This window comes from Erythrolamprus reginae, unplaced genomic scaffold, assembly GCF_031021105.1.
Source record: "Erythrolamprus reginae isolate rEryReg1 unplaced genomic scaffold, rEryReg1.hap1 H_42, whole genome shotgun sequence".
Classification (NCBI taxonomy): Eukaryota; Metazoa; Chordata; class Lepidosauria; order Squamata; family Dipsadidae; genus Erythrolamprus; species Erythrolamprus reginae.
This window is the reverse complement of record NW_027248498.1, coordinates 29,183-41,068: the sequence shown is the minus strand read 5'-3', so window position 1 is coordinate 41,068 and position 11,886 is coordinate 29,183. Positions and strand designations below refer to the sequence as shown.

The 11,886-nt window shown below is 45.4% G+C and overlaps 1 protein-coding gene across 1 annotated transcript in view; it reads left to right on the top strand.

Moving 5' to 3' along the window:
- The window catches only part of LOC139155666 (beta-catenin-like protein 1), a 67,586-nt gene extending 59,561 nt beyond the window's left edge, over positions 1–8,025 (top strand). Inside the window, exons 11-12 of the mRNA XM_070730907.1 lie at positions 5,812–5,993; positions 8,000–8,025. Coding sequence (XP_070587008.1) covers positions 5,812–5,993; positions 8,000–8,025 — 208 coding nt within the window. The remainder of the gene's footprint in view (positions 1–5,811; positions 5,994–7,999) is intronic.
- Positions 8,026–11,886: the final 3,861 nt, after the last annotated feature.

Here is an 11,886-nt window from a genome sequence, read left to right as displayed (position 1 = left end):
GAGCTCATTAGCCGGAGGGGTCCTTGGAAAGCCCTTCCATCTGTTTCCTCCCCTCCCCCCCCTGCCCCCTTCTCTTCTTCCCCCCGGGCCCCTCTCGCATCTCCTCCGGGTTACAAAGCCGTGGGCCAGGGGGTCTTCCTCCTCCGTCTTATGATTTGCAGTAGCCCCTCGCTACTTTGTGGTTCATTTTTCCTGGATTCGCGACTTCACAGGTTTTCCAAGGGGGCTGAAATCCATTAAATCCATTGGAAATTTTAAATCCACTAAAAATGCCTAAAATTCTTCTACAGTCCTAATGTGGCCTATCGAAGAAACTGGTCGGATGTCACATGTGGTTCCAGCCGAGAAACATTATTCCATGTTTAATGCAAAGGGTGGGTTTTAAAAGTACAAATATTCATTAAATACATTAAAAAATATATATTTCCTCTACTTCACGGAAATTCGCTTTTCATGGGTAGTCTTGGAACGCATCCCCTGCGAAAGGAAGGAAGGAAGGAAAGGAGGGAGGGAAGGAAAGGAGGAAGGGAAGGAAGGAAAGGAGGGAGGGAAGGAAGGAAGGAAAGGAGGGAGAGAAGGAAGGAAAGGAGGGAGGGAAGGAAGGAAAGGAGGGAGGGAAGGAAGGAAAGGAGGGAGGGAAGGAAGGAAAGGAGGGAAGGAAGGAAAGGAGGGAGGGAAGGAAGGAAAGGAGGGAGGGAAGGAAGGAAGGAAAGGAGGGAGGGAAGGAAGGAAAGGAGGGAAGGAAGGAAAGGAGGGAGGGAAGGAAGGAAAGGAGGGAAGGAAGGAAAGGAGGGAAGGAAGGAAAGGAGGGAAGGAAGGAAAGGAGGGAAGGAAGGAAAGGAGGGAAGGAAAGGAGGGAGGGAAGGAAAGGAGGGAAGGAAGGAAAGGAGGGAGGGAAGGAAGGAAAGGAGGGAGGGAAGGAAAGGAGGGAGGGAAGGAAGGAAAGGAGGGAAGGAAGGAAGGAAAGGAGGGAGGGAAGGAAGGAAGGAAAGGAGGGAAGGAAGGAAAGGAGGGAAGGAAGGAAAGGAGGGAAGGAAGGAAAGGAGGGAAGGAAAGGAGGGAGGGAAGGAAAGGAGGGAAGGAAGGAAAGGAGGGAGGGAAGGAAAGGAGGGAGGGAAGGAAAGGAGGGAGGGAAGGAAGGAAAGGAGGGAAGGAAGGAAGGAAAGGAGGGAGGGAAGGAAGGAAAGGAGGGAAGGATATGAAGGAAGGAAAGGAGGGAAGGAAAGGAGGGAAGGAAAGGAGGGAGGGAAGGAAGGAAAGGAGGGAAGGAAGGAAGGAAAGGAGGGAGGGAAGGAAGGAAAGGAGGGAGGGAAGGAAGGAAAGGAGGGAAGGAAGGAAAGGAGGGAGGGAGGGAAGGAAAGGAGGGAGGGAAGGAAGGAAAGGAGGGAAGGAATGAAGGAAGGAAAGGAGGGAGGGAAGGAAAGGAGGGAAGGAAGGAAAGGAGGGAAGGAAAGGAAGGAAAGGAGGGAAGGAAGGAAGGAAAGGAGGGAAGGAATGAAGGAAGGAAAGGAGGGAGGGAAGGAAGGAAAGGAGGGAAGGAAGGAAAGGAGGGAGGGAAGGAAGGAAAGGAGGGAGGGAAGGAAGGAAGGAAAGGAGGGAGGGAAGGAAGGAAAGGAGGGAAGGAATGAAGGAAGGAAAGGAGGGAAGGAAGGAAAGGAGGGAGGGAGGGAAGGAAAGGAGGGAGGGAAGGAAGGAAAGGAGGGAAGGAATGAAGGAAGCAAAGGAGGGAGGGAAGGAAAGGAGGGAAGGAAGGAAAGGAGGGAAGGAAAGGAAGGAAAGGAGGGAAGGAAGGAAGGAAAGGAGGGAAGGAAGGAAGGAAAGGAGGGAGGGAAGGAAGGAAAGGAGGGAGAGGAAGGGGAAGGAAGGAAAGGAGGGAAGGAAGGAAAGGAGAAGGAGGGAGGGAGGGAAGGAAGGAAGGAAATAGAATTACATACTGCTTCCTAGTGCTTTTACAGCCCCCTGTAAGCGGTTTATAGAACCAGCCTCTTGCCCCCAACCATCTGGGTCCTCATTTGACCCACCTGGGAATGACAGAAGGCTGAATCAACCTTGAGCTGATGGTGAGATTTGAACTGCTGAACTACAGCTGGGAGTCTGCGCTCGGTTCAACCCTAAGCTACCAATGCCCTCCTCCTCCTCCTCTTCTTCCCTTCCCCTCCTCCTCCTCCTCCTCCTTTGTTTCTCCTGCTATTTTCCTCTGCAAAGAGAGGAGGGATAAACCGTTTCCCTGCAAGAAGAAAGGCACCAGCTGAGTTTTTTAAAATTCCGGCCATGTTTCCCAGCCAACAGGAGAGGGGGGGGGGGAGCAGCCGGGGGGGGGGTGGTGTTTCCTGCTGCGAAGCCATTAGCCAGGCTTTCTTTGACCTGTGCAGAGGCCTTTGCCGTCAGCCAGGCCCCAGCTGAGAGGCCAGCCACACAGCACAAAAGACAAATGGATTTATGCGCAGGGCAGGCGGCCCCTTGCCAGCAGCCGAGCAGGAGGAGGTGGAGGAGGAGGAACAGCCTCTGCAAAAGCTTCCACAAAAAAAGGACACGACAGCATCACTGGACTCGGAATGGTCCTCAGAGATCCTGTAGTCCAGCCCGCTGCTTAAAGCCGTAAACCTCAGGCAGGGTTTGCAACTGGCGGCAGCTCATAGAAACCTAGAAGATTGACAGCAGAAAAAGACCTCCTGGTCCATCTAGTCTGCCCTTATACTATTTCCTGTATTTTAATCTTAGGATGGATCTATGTTTATCCCAGGCAGGTTTACATTCAGTGGCTGTGCATTGACCAACCACGTCTGCTGGAAGTTTGTTCCAAGCATCTACTCTTCTTTCAGTCAAATAATATTTTCTCACGTTGCCTTTGATCTTTGCCCACTTCTTCCCAGGATTACCAGTCATATTATGCACTGCTCAAAAAAATAAAGGGAACACTTAATAGAATAGAATAGAATTCTTTCTTGGCCAAGTGTGACTGGACACACAAGGAATTTGTCTTTGGTGCAGATGCTCTCAGTGGACATAAAATAAAAGAGACATTTGTCAAGAATCATGTGGTACAAGACTTAATGATTGTCATAGGGGTCAAAGAAGCAATTCAGGAAACAATCAATATTAATAAAAATCTTAGGATACAAGCAACAAGTTGCAGTCACACAGTCCTAAGTGGGAGGAAAAGGGTGATAGGAATGATGAGAAAAACTAGTAGAAAGAAGTGCAGACTTAGTAAAAAGTCTGACAGTGTTGAGGGAATTATTTGCTTAGTAGAGTGATAAACAACACAATATAACTCCAAGTAAATCAGACTTCTGTGAAATCAAACTGTCCACTTAGGAAAACATTGTTTCGTCTTACAAACTTTTCGCCTTACAAACCTCGTCCCAGAACCAATTAAGTTTGTAAGACGAGGTATCACTGTATATACAAGTAACTTAAACTGCAACGTGAGAAAATGTTATTTTATTAAAGAGTCATAGATGCTTGGAACAAACACCCAGCAGACATGGTTGGTAAATCCACAGTAATTGAATTGAAACATGCCTGGGATAAACATAGATCCATTGTAAGATAAAATACAGGAAGCAGTATAAGGGTAGACAAGATGGACCAGGAGGTCTTTTTCTGCCGTCAATCTTCTAGGTTTCTATCTTTCAAAGCAGTCATTTTAGCCATCTCTGCTAACTAGGTCTTCGGAGAGGGGCGGCATACAAATCTAATTAATTAATAAAATAAATAAATAATAAGCTCCACTGGTTTTTGCATGGCCATCTTTTCTAAATCAGCCACCTTTGGCAAATGTCACGCTGGGAAGTGGCAAGCAAGTAGATTTTCCCCCAACAAAAGAGGGCTTGGGTTACAATAGGGATGGGTGATAATGCTTGTGGGTTCCCAGAATTCCTGAGCCAGCCATGCGGGGAATACTGGGACCCCAAAACCCGCAGGGTCTTAAAGGGAGCCGTCGTTGCCCATCCCTTTCCTTAAGTGATTAAGATGAACTGCCTTCCTTCCGGTAGAACAAATATTTCAAGTAAAACAAAACCAACCTTGGACAGATCGGTCAAGCCTCTATTGATCGGTAAAAGCCGGAGAAGTTAAAATCGCCATGAATATTCCAGGCACCATCTCCCTGCAGCCGCCCGGAGCTCTGATCAATATGCAGTTCTCCCTCCGAGGAAAAGGGACTTTAATTGCAAGGCCCGGAGGGGGGGAGGGGCTCTGTCATGGGGATTTTCAAGAAAAGGTGGGAGACCCTTTAGCCAGCGAGAGCGGAGAGACTCCTGCTGGGGGTGGCGAGTGGACTACAAGACCCCCAGGGTCCCTTCCAGCCCGACCGTCCTGTGTTTTTGGTTTAATTTAATTTATTAGACTTCTTTGCCGCCCAATCTTATGGGACTGAGTCTAAGTTCCCAAGGTAGAACGGCCCCCACCCTCCTTGTCTTTCGCAAACTACTGAAGACTCACCTTTGTCGCCAGGCATGGGGGAGTTAGGATATTCCTTCCCCTAGGCCTTTACAAGTTGTGTATGGTGTGTTTGTGTGCATGTTTGGTTTTTATAATAGTTCTTTTGTTAAATTGGATTGTTACATGTTGTTGTTTTTATCATTGTTGTTAGGCATCCCGAGTCTGCAGAGAGGGGCGGCATACAAATCCAATAAATAAAATAAAATAAAACACCAACTTAGTTTAGCCCGTTAGCTCTTTTTGGTTTTCAAGGTGGAGCAAGAGGCAGCTTTGGAAACAGAAGAAGAAAAGAACAGAGGTTGCAGGTCTTCTGGTGTTCGGAAACTTCAGCTCGCCCAAAATGCAGTTGCATGAGCAGTTTTGGGCCTTCCAAGAAATGCCCACATCTCACCATCACTCTGCGGACTGCATTGGCTACTGGTCTGTTTCCGGACACAATTCAAAGTGTTGGTTACGACCGATAAAGCCCTACATGGCATGAGACCAGACTATCTCTGAGACCGCCTTCTGCCGCACAAATCCCAGCGATTGGTGAGGTCCCACAGCGTTGGCCTCCTTAGGGTCCCGTCGACCAAACAATGTCGGCTGGTGGGACCCAGGGGAAGAGCCTTCTCTGTGGCGGCCCCGACCCTCTGGAAATAGCTCCTCCCCGGAGATTCACACTGCCCCCACCCTCCCTGCCTTCCAAAAGAGTTTAAAAACTCATCTTTGCCACCAATGAATGAATGTTTTCAGTATGATTGTTGAATGATTGGTTTGATAGGTTTTCTTTTAATTGAATTTAATGGTTGTTTTAATGTATTATTAATTGGATTCATATTATTGTTCTGCTTTTGTACGTTCTGTGAGCCGCCCCGAGTCCTCAGAGAGGGGCAGCATCCAAATCCAGATCAATCAATCAATCAGTGAATAAATAAATCTGTCTGTCTATCTATCTATCTATCTATCTATCTATCTATCTATCTATCTATCTATCTATCTATCTATCTATTCATTTATTTATTTGAGTGGGAAATCCTTCTCCACTTCCTCTTCCTCCTTCCCTTCCTTCTCCTTCCTGTTCCCTCCATCCTCCTCCTCCTCATCTCTTGTAGCACTGATGGTGTTATCCAGTTGGGTCGTGCAATGCCCACAAGAAAACAACCAAGTTCTTCTTTCTTTTCTCTTTCTGTTGTATTGTGTATATTGTAAATAATGTATATATTGAATTTTTTTAAAGAAAGGAAACACCCAAGCTCAGCATCAAGGACCTCACGGTCTTCCTCCTCCTCCTCCTCCTCTCCTTCCCCCCCTCCCCTCCATCCTCCCCCTCCTCTTCCGAGGGAGCCCAGGCTCACGGTCCCAACTCTCCCCCACCCCCCGCAGGGAGAAGAAGATCTCTCGGAGCAGCGCCCTGAAGGTCTTGGACCACGCCATGATCGGGCCGGAAGGGGCCGACAACTGCCACAAGTTTGTGGACATTCTGGGCCTGCGCACCATCTTCCCCCTCTTCATGAAGTCCCCCAAGAAGATCAAGAAGGTGGGGGCCTCCGAAAAGGAGCACGAAGGTAGGACCCCCTCCCCCGCTCGGCCCTTCCTGGAGCTCTTCCCACGACACCGGCCCTTAGGTCAGCGCTGCTCCACTATTATCTGTTGCTTCTGTTACAACAGAACAGAACATAGAAAATAAGAATAGAATAGAATGGAATACAGAGTAGAGTAGAATGGAATAGAGTAGAATAGAATATAGAGCAGAATAGAATAGAATGTAGAGTAGAATAGAATGTAGAGTAGAATAGAATGTAGAGTAGAATAGAATGTAGAGTAGAGTAGAATAGAATAGAATATAGAGTAGAGTAGAATAGAATATAGAGTAGAATAGAATAGAATATAGAGTAGAATAGAATATAATGTAGAGTAGAGTAGAATAGAATATAGAGTAGAGTAGAATAGAATATAGAGTATAGAATAGAGTAGAATAGAATATAGAGTAGAATAGAATAGAATGTAGAGTAGAGTAGAATAGAATATAGAGTATAGAATAGAGTAGAATAGAATAGAATATAGAGTAGAATAGAATAGAATGTAGAGTAGAATAGAATATAGAGAATAGAATAGAGTAGAATAGAATATAGAGTATAGAATAGAATAGAATATAGAGTATAGAATAGAGTAGAATAGAATATAGAGTAGAATAGAATAGAATGTAGAATAGAATAGAATATAGAGTATAGAATAGAATAGAGTAGAATAGAATATAGAGTAGAATAGAATAGAATATAGAGTAGAATAGAATAGAATGTAGAGTAGATTAGAATAGAATAGAATGTAGAGTAAAGTAGAATAGAATAGAATATAGAGTAGAATAGAATAGAATGTAGAGCAGAATAGAATAGAATATAGAGTATAGAATACAATAGAGTAGAATAGAATATAGAGTAGAATAGAATAGAATATAGAGTAGAATAGAATAGAATGTAGAGTAGATTAGAATAGAATAGAATGTAGAGTAAAATAGAGTAGAATAGACTAGAATACAGAGTAGAGTAGAGTAGAATAGAATTCTTTCTTGGCCAAGGGTGATTGGACACACAAGGAATTTGTCTTTGGTGCAGATGCTCTCAGTGTCCATAAAAGAAAAAGAGACATTTGTCAAGAATCAGGAGGCACGACACTTAATGTCATAGGGGTCAAATAAGCAATGAGGAAACAATCAATATTCATTAAAATCTTAAGGATACAAACAACAAGTGACAGTCACACAGTCCTAAGTGGGAGGAGATGGGTGATAGGAACGATGAGAAAAAACTAGTCGTAATAGTAGAACAGACTTATTAGTAAATAGTTTGACAGTGTTGAGGGAATTATTTGTTTAGCAGAGTGATGGCGTTTGGGGAAAAAACTATTCTTGTGTCTAGTTGTCTTGGTGTGCAGGGCTCTGTAGCGACGTTTGGAGGGTCGGAGTTGAAACAGTTTGTGTCCAGGATGCAAGGGGTCAGTCAATGTTTTCCCCGCCCTCTTTTGGACTCGTGCAGTCTACAGGCCCTCAATGGAAGGCAGGTGGGCAGCCATTGTTTTTCCTGCAGTTCTGATTCTCCTCTGAAGTCTGTGTCGGTCCTGTTGGGTTCCAGAACCGAACCAGACAGTTACAGAGTTTTGTAAGCGCTGGTAAGTAGTGTGAGATTTCCAGAGCAGAAGCTACGTAGGATTAGATTAACAACTCTTGAGGCCGCCTTGGCGATGTTGTTGCAGGGGCTTTGGCACTTAGGTCTTTAGTTATTAGTATCCCGAGGCCCTTGACCGAGTGGGGGTTATCTGTGATAATTTGGTTATTCAGTTTGTATTTGGAGTTCTGATTCTTTTTGCCAATGTGAACGACAGCCTTTGCTGGTTGAGATTTGGAGTTTCCATATGTTGGACCGGTCAGAAACAGAGTTCAGGTCTTTTTATAGTGTTATCGGTGGTGTTGAAGAGTTTGGTGCAAAAGAAGCCCTACTCCCTGCGGCAAAAAAATGCACGTTCCCAGGGTCCCTCCCTCCCCCTGGCATTGCTCCGTGCCCCCTCCCCTCCCCAGGGTGGCCCACCCCACTCACTGTTTGAGAAGCGCTGCCTTCAGTGAAGGGCCAGACTCCTTCCGTCTTCCCTCCCGCCAGCAAAGGCAGCCAGCAAAGGAAGGCCGGGGAGGCTCCCGGGCTCCTCCTAGTAGTTCCAACTCCCTCCCTGCTCGCTGGGTGGCTAATTAGCTCCGGCATCTGTGCCCGTGCGCCCAGCCCCCTTTGAAGCTTGTCTCTTTGATGCCAGCTCTTTGCAAGAAGAGTAATGAGCCCACTGCAAAATGTCACCTCCAAAAACAGTGTGGGGTTTTTTGGGCTCCCGGCACTGAAGTGTGACAGGGACATCAGGCAGCGCAGACACAAATTGCTGGTGGCGCCTGTTACCTTCGCTCTCCCTTTGCCTTCCGCTGAGTCCCCGGGGTGTGGGGGGGCTGCAGTGGGGGTCCCATCGGCCTGGCTCGGTCGAGAGGAGGAGGAGGAGGAGGAGCAGCGAGGCTGGTGCGAAAGACAGAGTAAGGAGGCCTCCCCCAGACGGGAGTTTTCCAGAAACGGCCCACCAGGGGTGTGTGTGTGTGTGTGACTCATTGCCGTGAGAATGAAGCGGGGCACAAATTATTCACCTAGGAAGTGTGTCGTGGGCCACCCTTTAAAAAAAAAAAAAAGTATTTATTTGGTTTATAAACTGCTCAAAAAAAAAATAAACACTTAAGCAACCGAATATAACTCCAAGTAAATGAAACTTCCGGGAAATCAAACTGTCCAGCTTTGGATAGAACCACTGGTGGTGATTATGTGCAGTCCGGAGAATCAGTAGATGGCACCACTGACCGGCCCCTCCCCTCCTGCTCAGTCCTTCTCTCCCCCTCCCTGGCCATGAGTGATGTCAAGTTGGCCATGCCCACCCAGTCACATGACCTACACCACGCCCACCAAGCCACACCCACAGGACAACTAGAGCAGGGAATTGAATATCACCACTAGGTCAGGGTGTAGAACTGCAGGCTATTTGTGCTGACTGCCAGTTGCCTGCAATTTGGCAGTTCAAATCTCACCAGGCTCAAGGTTGATTCAGCCTTCCTTCTTCCTTTTCCTTCCTTCTTTCCTTCCTTCCTCCCTCCCTTCCTCCCTCCCTTCCTTTTCCTTCCTTCCTTCCTTCCTTCCTTCCTTCCTTCCTTCCTTCCTTCCTTCCTTGTGAGTCTTGAAGGCAGAAGAAATATGAATAACCTGTCAGGATTAATAGGAGCTGGGCCCTAAGGAAAGCGAGTGTGCAAGCAGTTTGATAGGGAGTGGAAAGAATTGCGTTGCCCATGACACAGCAATACGTGGGATTCGCTAATGAGGGAAAAAAAGTGTGTAGAAAGGATTCTTGGGGGAAAGATGAAAGGAGGGAAAAATGCAGATGAGGGAGGAATGAAATGCCCCAGAATCAGGGGATCCAGAAAACAGAGACATCAGGTGAAGACAGAGAAAAAAATTCGTGTTGATGAAACAAAGTCAGGAACAAGATCAAAAGATTCAAACAAAAGGCAGAACGGTTTGATTGGAAATAAAAAAAAAACAATAATACTTTGGAAGTAGGTAAAATGAACTAAACGAGATGTTTTTGCTTTCCTTTTGGGTTTCTTCTTTTTCTTTCTCAGCTGTATTGTGCTCGTCTGGGCTTTTGTAATCGTGTTTTTCTGTGTTTCCTCAGCTTCTCGAGTTTCTTTTTCCCTTTAGGACTTTCATCCAAGGAATCCTTCCAAAGTTTTCTTTCAGTTTATTGAACTCAGCTTTAAAAAAAAAATCTAAGTAAGACTTTGGTATCATTGTGTTGGTGTTATGCTTGGTTTGATTGTGTTTTTGTTACGTTGAATTATAGCATTACGTGATTACTCTAGATAAATGGTCAAAGCAATGGAAACTGCAGTTTAATGTTTCCAAATGTAAAATAATGCACTTGGGGAAAAGGAATCCTCAATCTGAGTATTGTATTGGCAGTTCTGTGTTAGCAAAAACTTCAGAAGAGAAGGATTTAGGGGTGGTGATTTCTGAGAGTCTCAAAATGAATGAACAGTGCAAGTCAGGTGATAGGGAAAGCAAGTAGGATGCTTGGCTGCATAGCTAGAGGTATCACAAGCAGGAAGAGGGAGATTGTGATCCCGCTGTATAGAGCGCTGGTGAGACCACATTTGGAATAATACTGTGTTCAGTTCTGGAGACCTCACCTACAAAAAGATATTGACAAAATTGAAGGGGTCCAAAGACAGGCTACAAGAATGGCGGAAGGTCTTCAGCATAAAACGTATCAGGAAAGACTTAATGAACTCAATCTGTAGAGTCTGGAGGACAGAAGGGAAAGGGGGGACATGATCGAAACATTTAAATATGTGAAAGGGTTAAATAAGGTCCAGGAGGGAAGTGTTTTAATAGGAAAGTGAACCCAAGAACAAGGGGACACAATCTGAGGTTAGTTGGGGGAAAGATTAGAAGTAACGTGAGGAAATATTATTTGACTGAAAGAGTAGTAGATGCTTGGAACAAACTTCCAGCAGACGTGGTTGGTAAATCCACAGTCACTGAATGTAAACCTGCCTGAGATAAACAGATCCATCCTAAGATAAAATACAGAAAATAGTATAAGGGCAGACTAGATGGACCAGGAGGTCTTTTTCTGCTGTCAATCTTCTATGTTTCTACTTTAAGTCCAGAATGGCTGCCCCTCTAGTTCCCTCCTCTACCTTTTGAAGAAGAAAATTGTCAGCTAGATTGGTTAGGGACCTGTTTGATTTCTCACTTGGTGCGGAATTAGTTTCCAATTGAAGTCAGGTAATTGAAGTCTCCCCTTATGACTGCAGTGTGTTTGGCAAAAAGGAGACCTATTTTTTCTGCTTGATTGGCCTATAGCATACTCCTGTTGTCATGTCATCCTTTTTTTCTTTGATGTTAATAAAACTGAACTGTTGATAAAGAGATATTGATAAAATTGAATGGGTCCAAAGACGGGCGACAAAAATGGTGGAAGGTCTCAAGCATAAAATGGATCACTATCTGTTTTTGCAGGTGAGGTCTCCAGAATTGAGCGCAGTGTTCCAAACGTGACAACCTCCATCTTTGACTTTTGTGCCTAGCTGCTCATAGTCACTCAGTACTGTATTGTCTCCAAGTCCTTTACTGTCTCATTTGTTCCTACACGGAGTAATAGAAGCAGGTAGTAGTCTGTGGGCTGTATTATTCTGATTATTTTTCTCAGCCACGTCTTGGATTTTAGCTCCAGGGAGATTGACTGCTTGGTCCACAGACGGCGGGTTCTGTTCCCTTGGGGAATGAATCTCCTATCACCGTCACTCGCCTTTTTTCGCCTGGGGATATTTGGGATGGTTTTTTAAGTTTATCACAGTGGTATTTGGCGGTGCTGTTTTGTTCAGGGCATTTGATGGTGCCTCTTTTCGATGTGTCTGTGTGTATATTTTTTTCTACTGGGAGTCCATGGTATTGATTGCTTCATGCCTGTGGGGTTGCGTCTGATGGGTTGGAATTCAGAATTGATCCCGTGATCTGTTAGCAAACAATGCAACTTCAGAAGTAGTCTTCCTGCAGGGGGGCTGCCCCATTTGATGGATGGATTGATTGACTGATCAATTGTATGCCACCTATGTATCCGCATCCAAGGCAACTCTGGGCTGCTTACAGTATGATAAAATCAGGAACATAAAACCAGTATCTAAAGAGTAGTAGATCCTTGGAACAAACTTCCAGCAGACGTGGTAGATAAATCCACAGTCACTGAATGTAAACATGCCTGGGATAAACATAGATCCATCCTAAGATAAAATACAGGAAATAGTATAAGGGCAGACTAGATGGACCAGGAGGTCTTTCTCCAATGCACTTGCAAGGAGAGTCCAAGATGGGTTATACTCCAGTC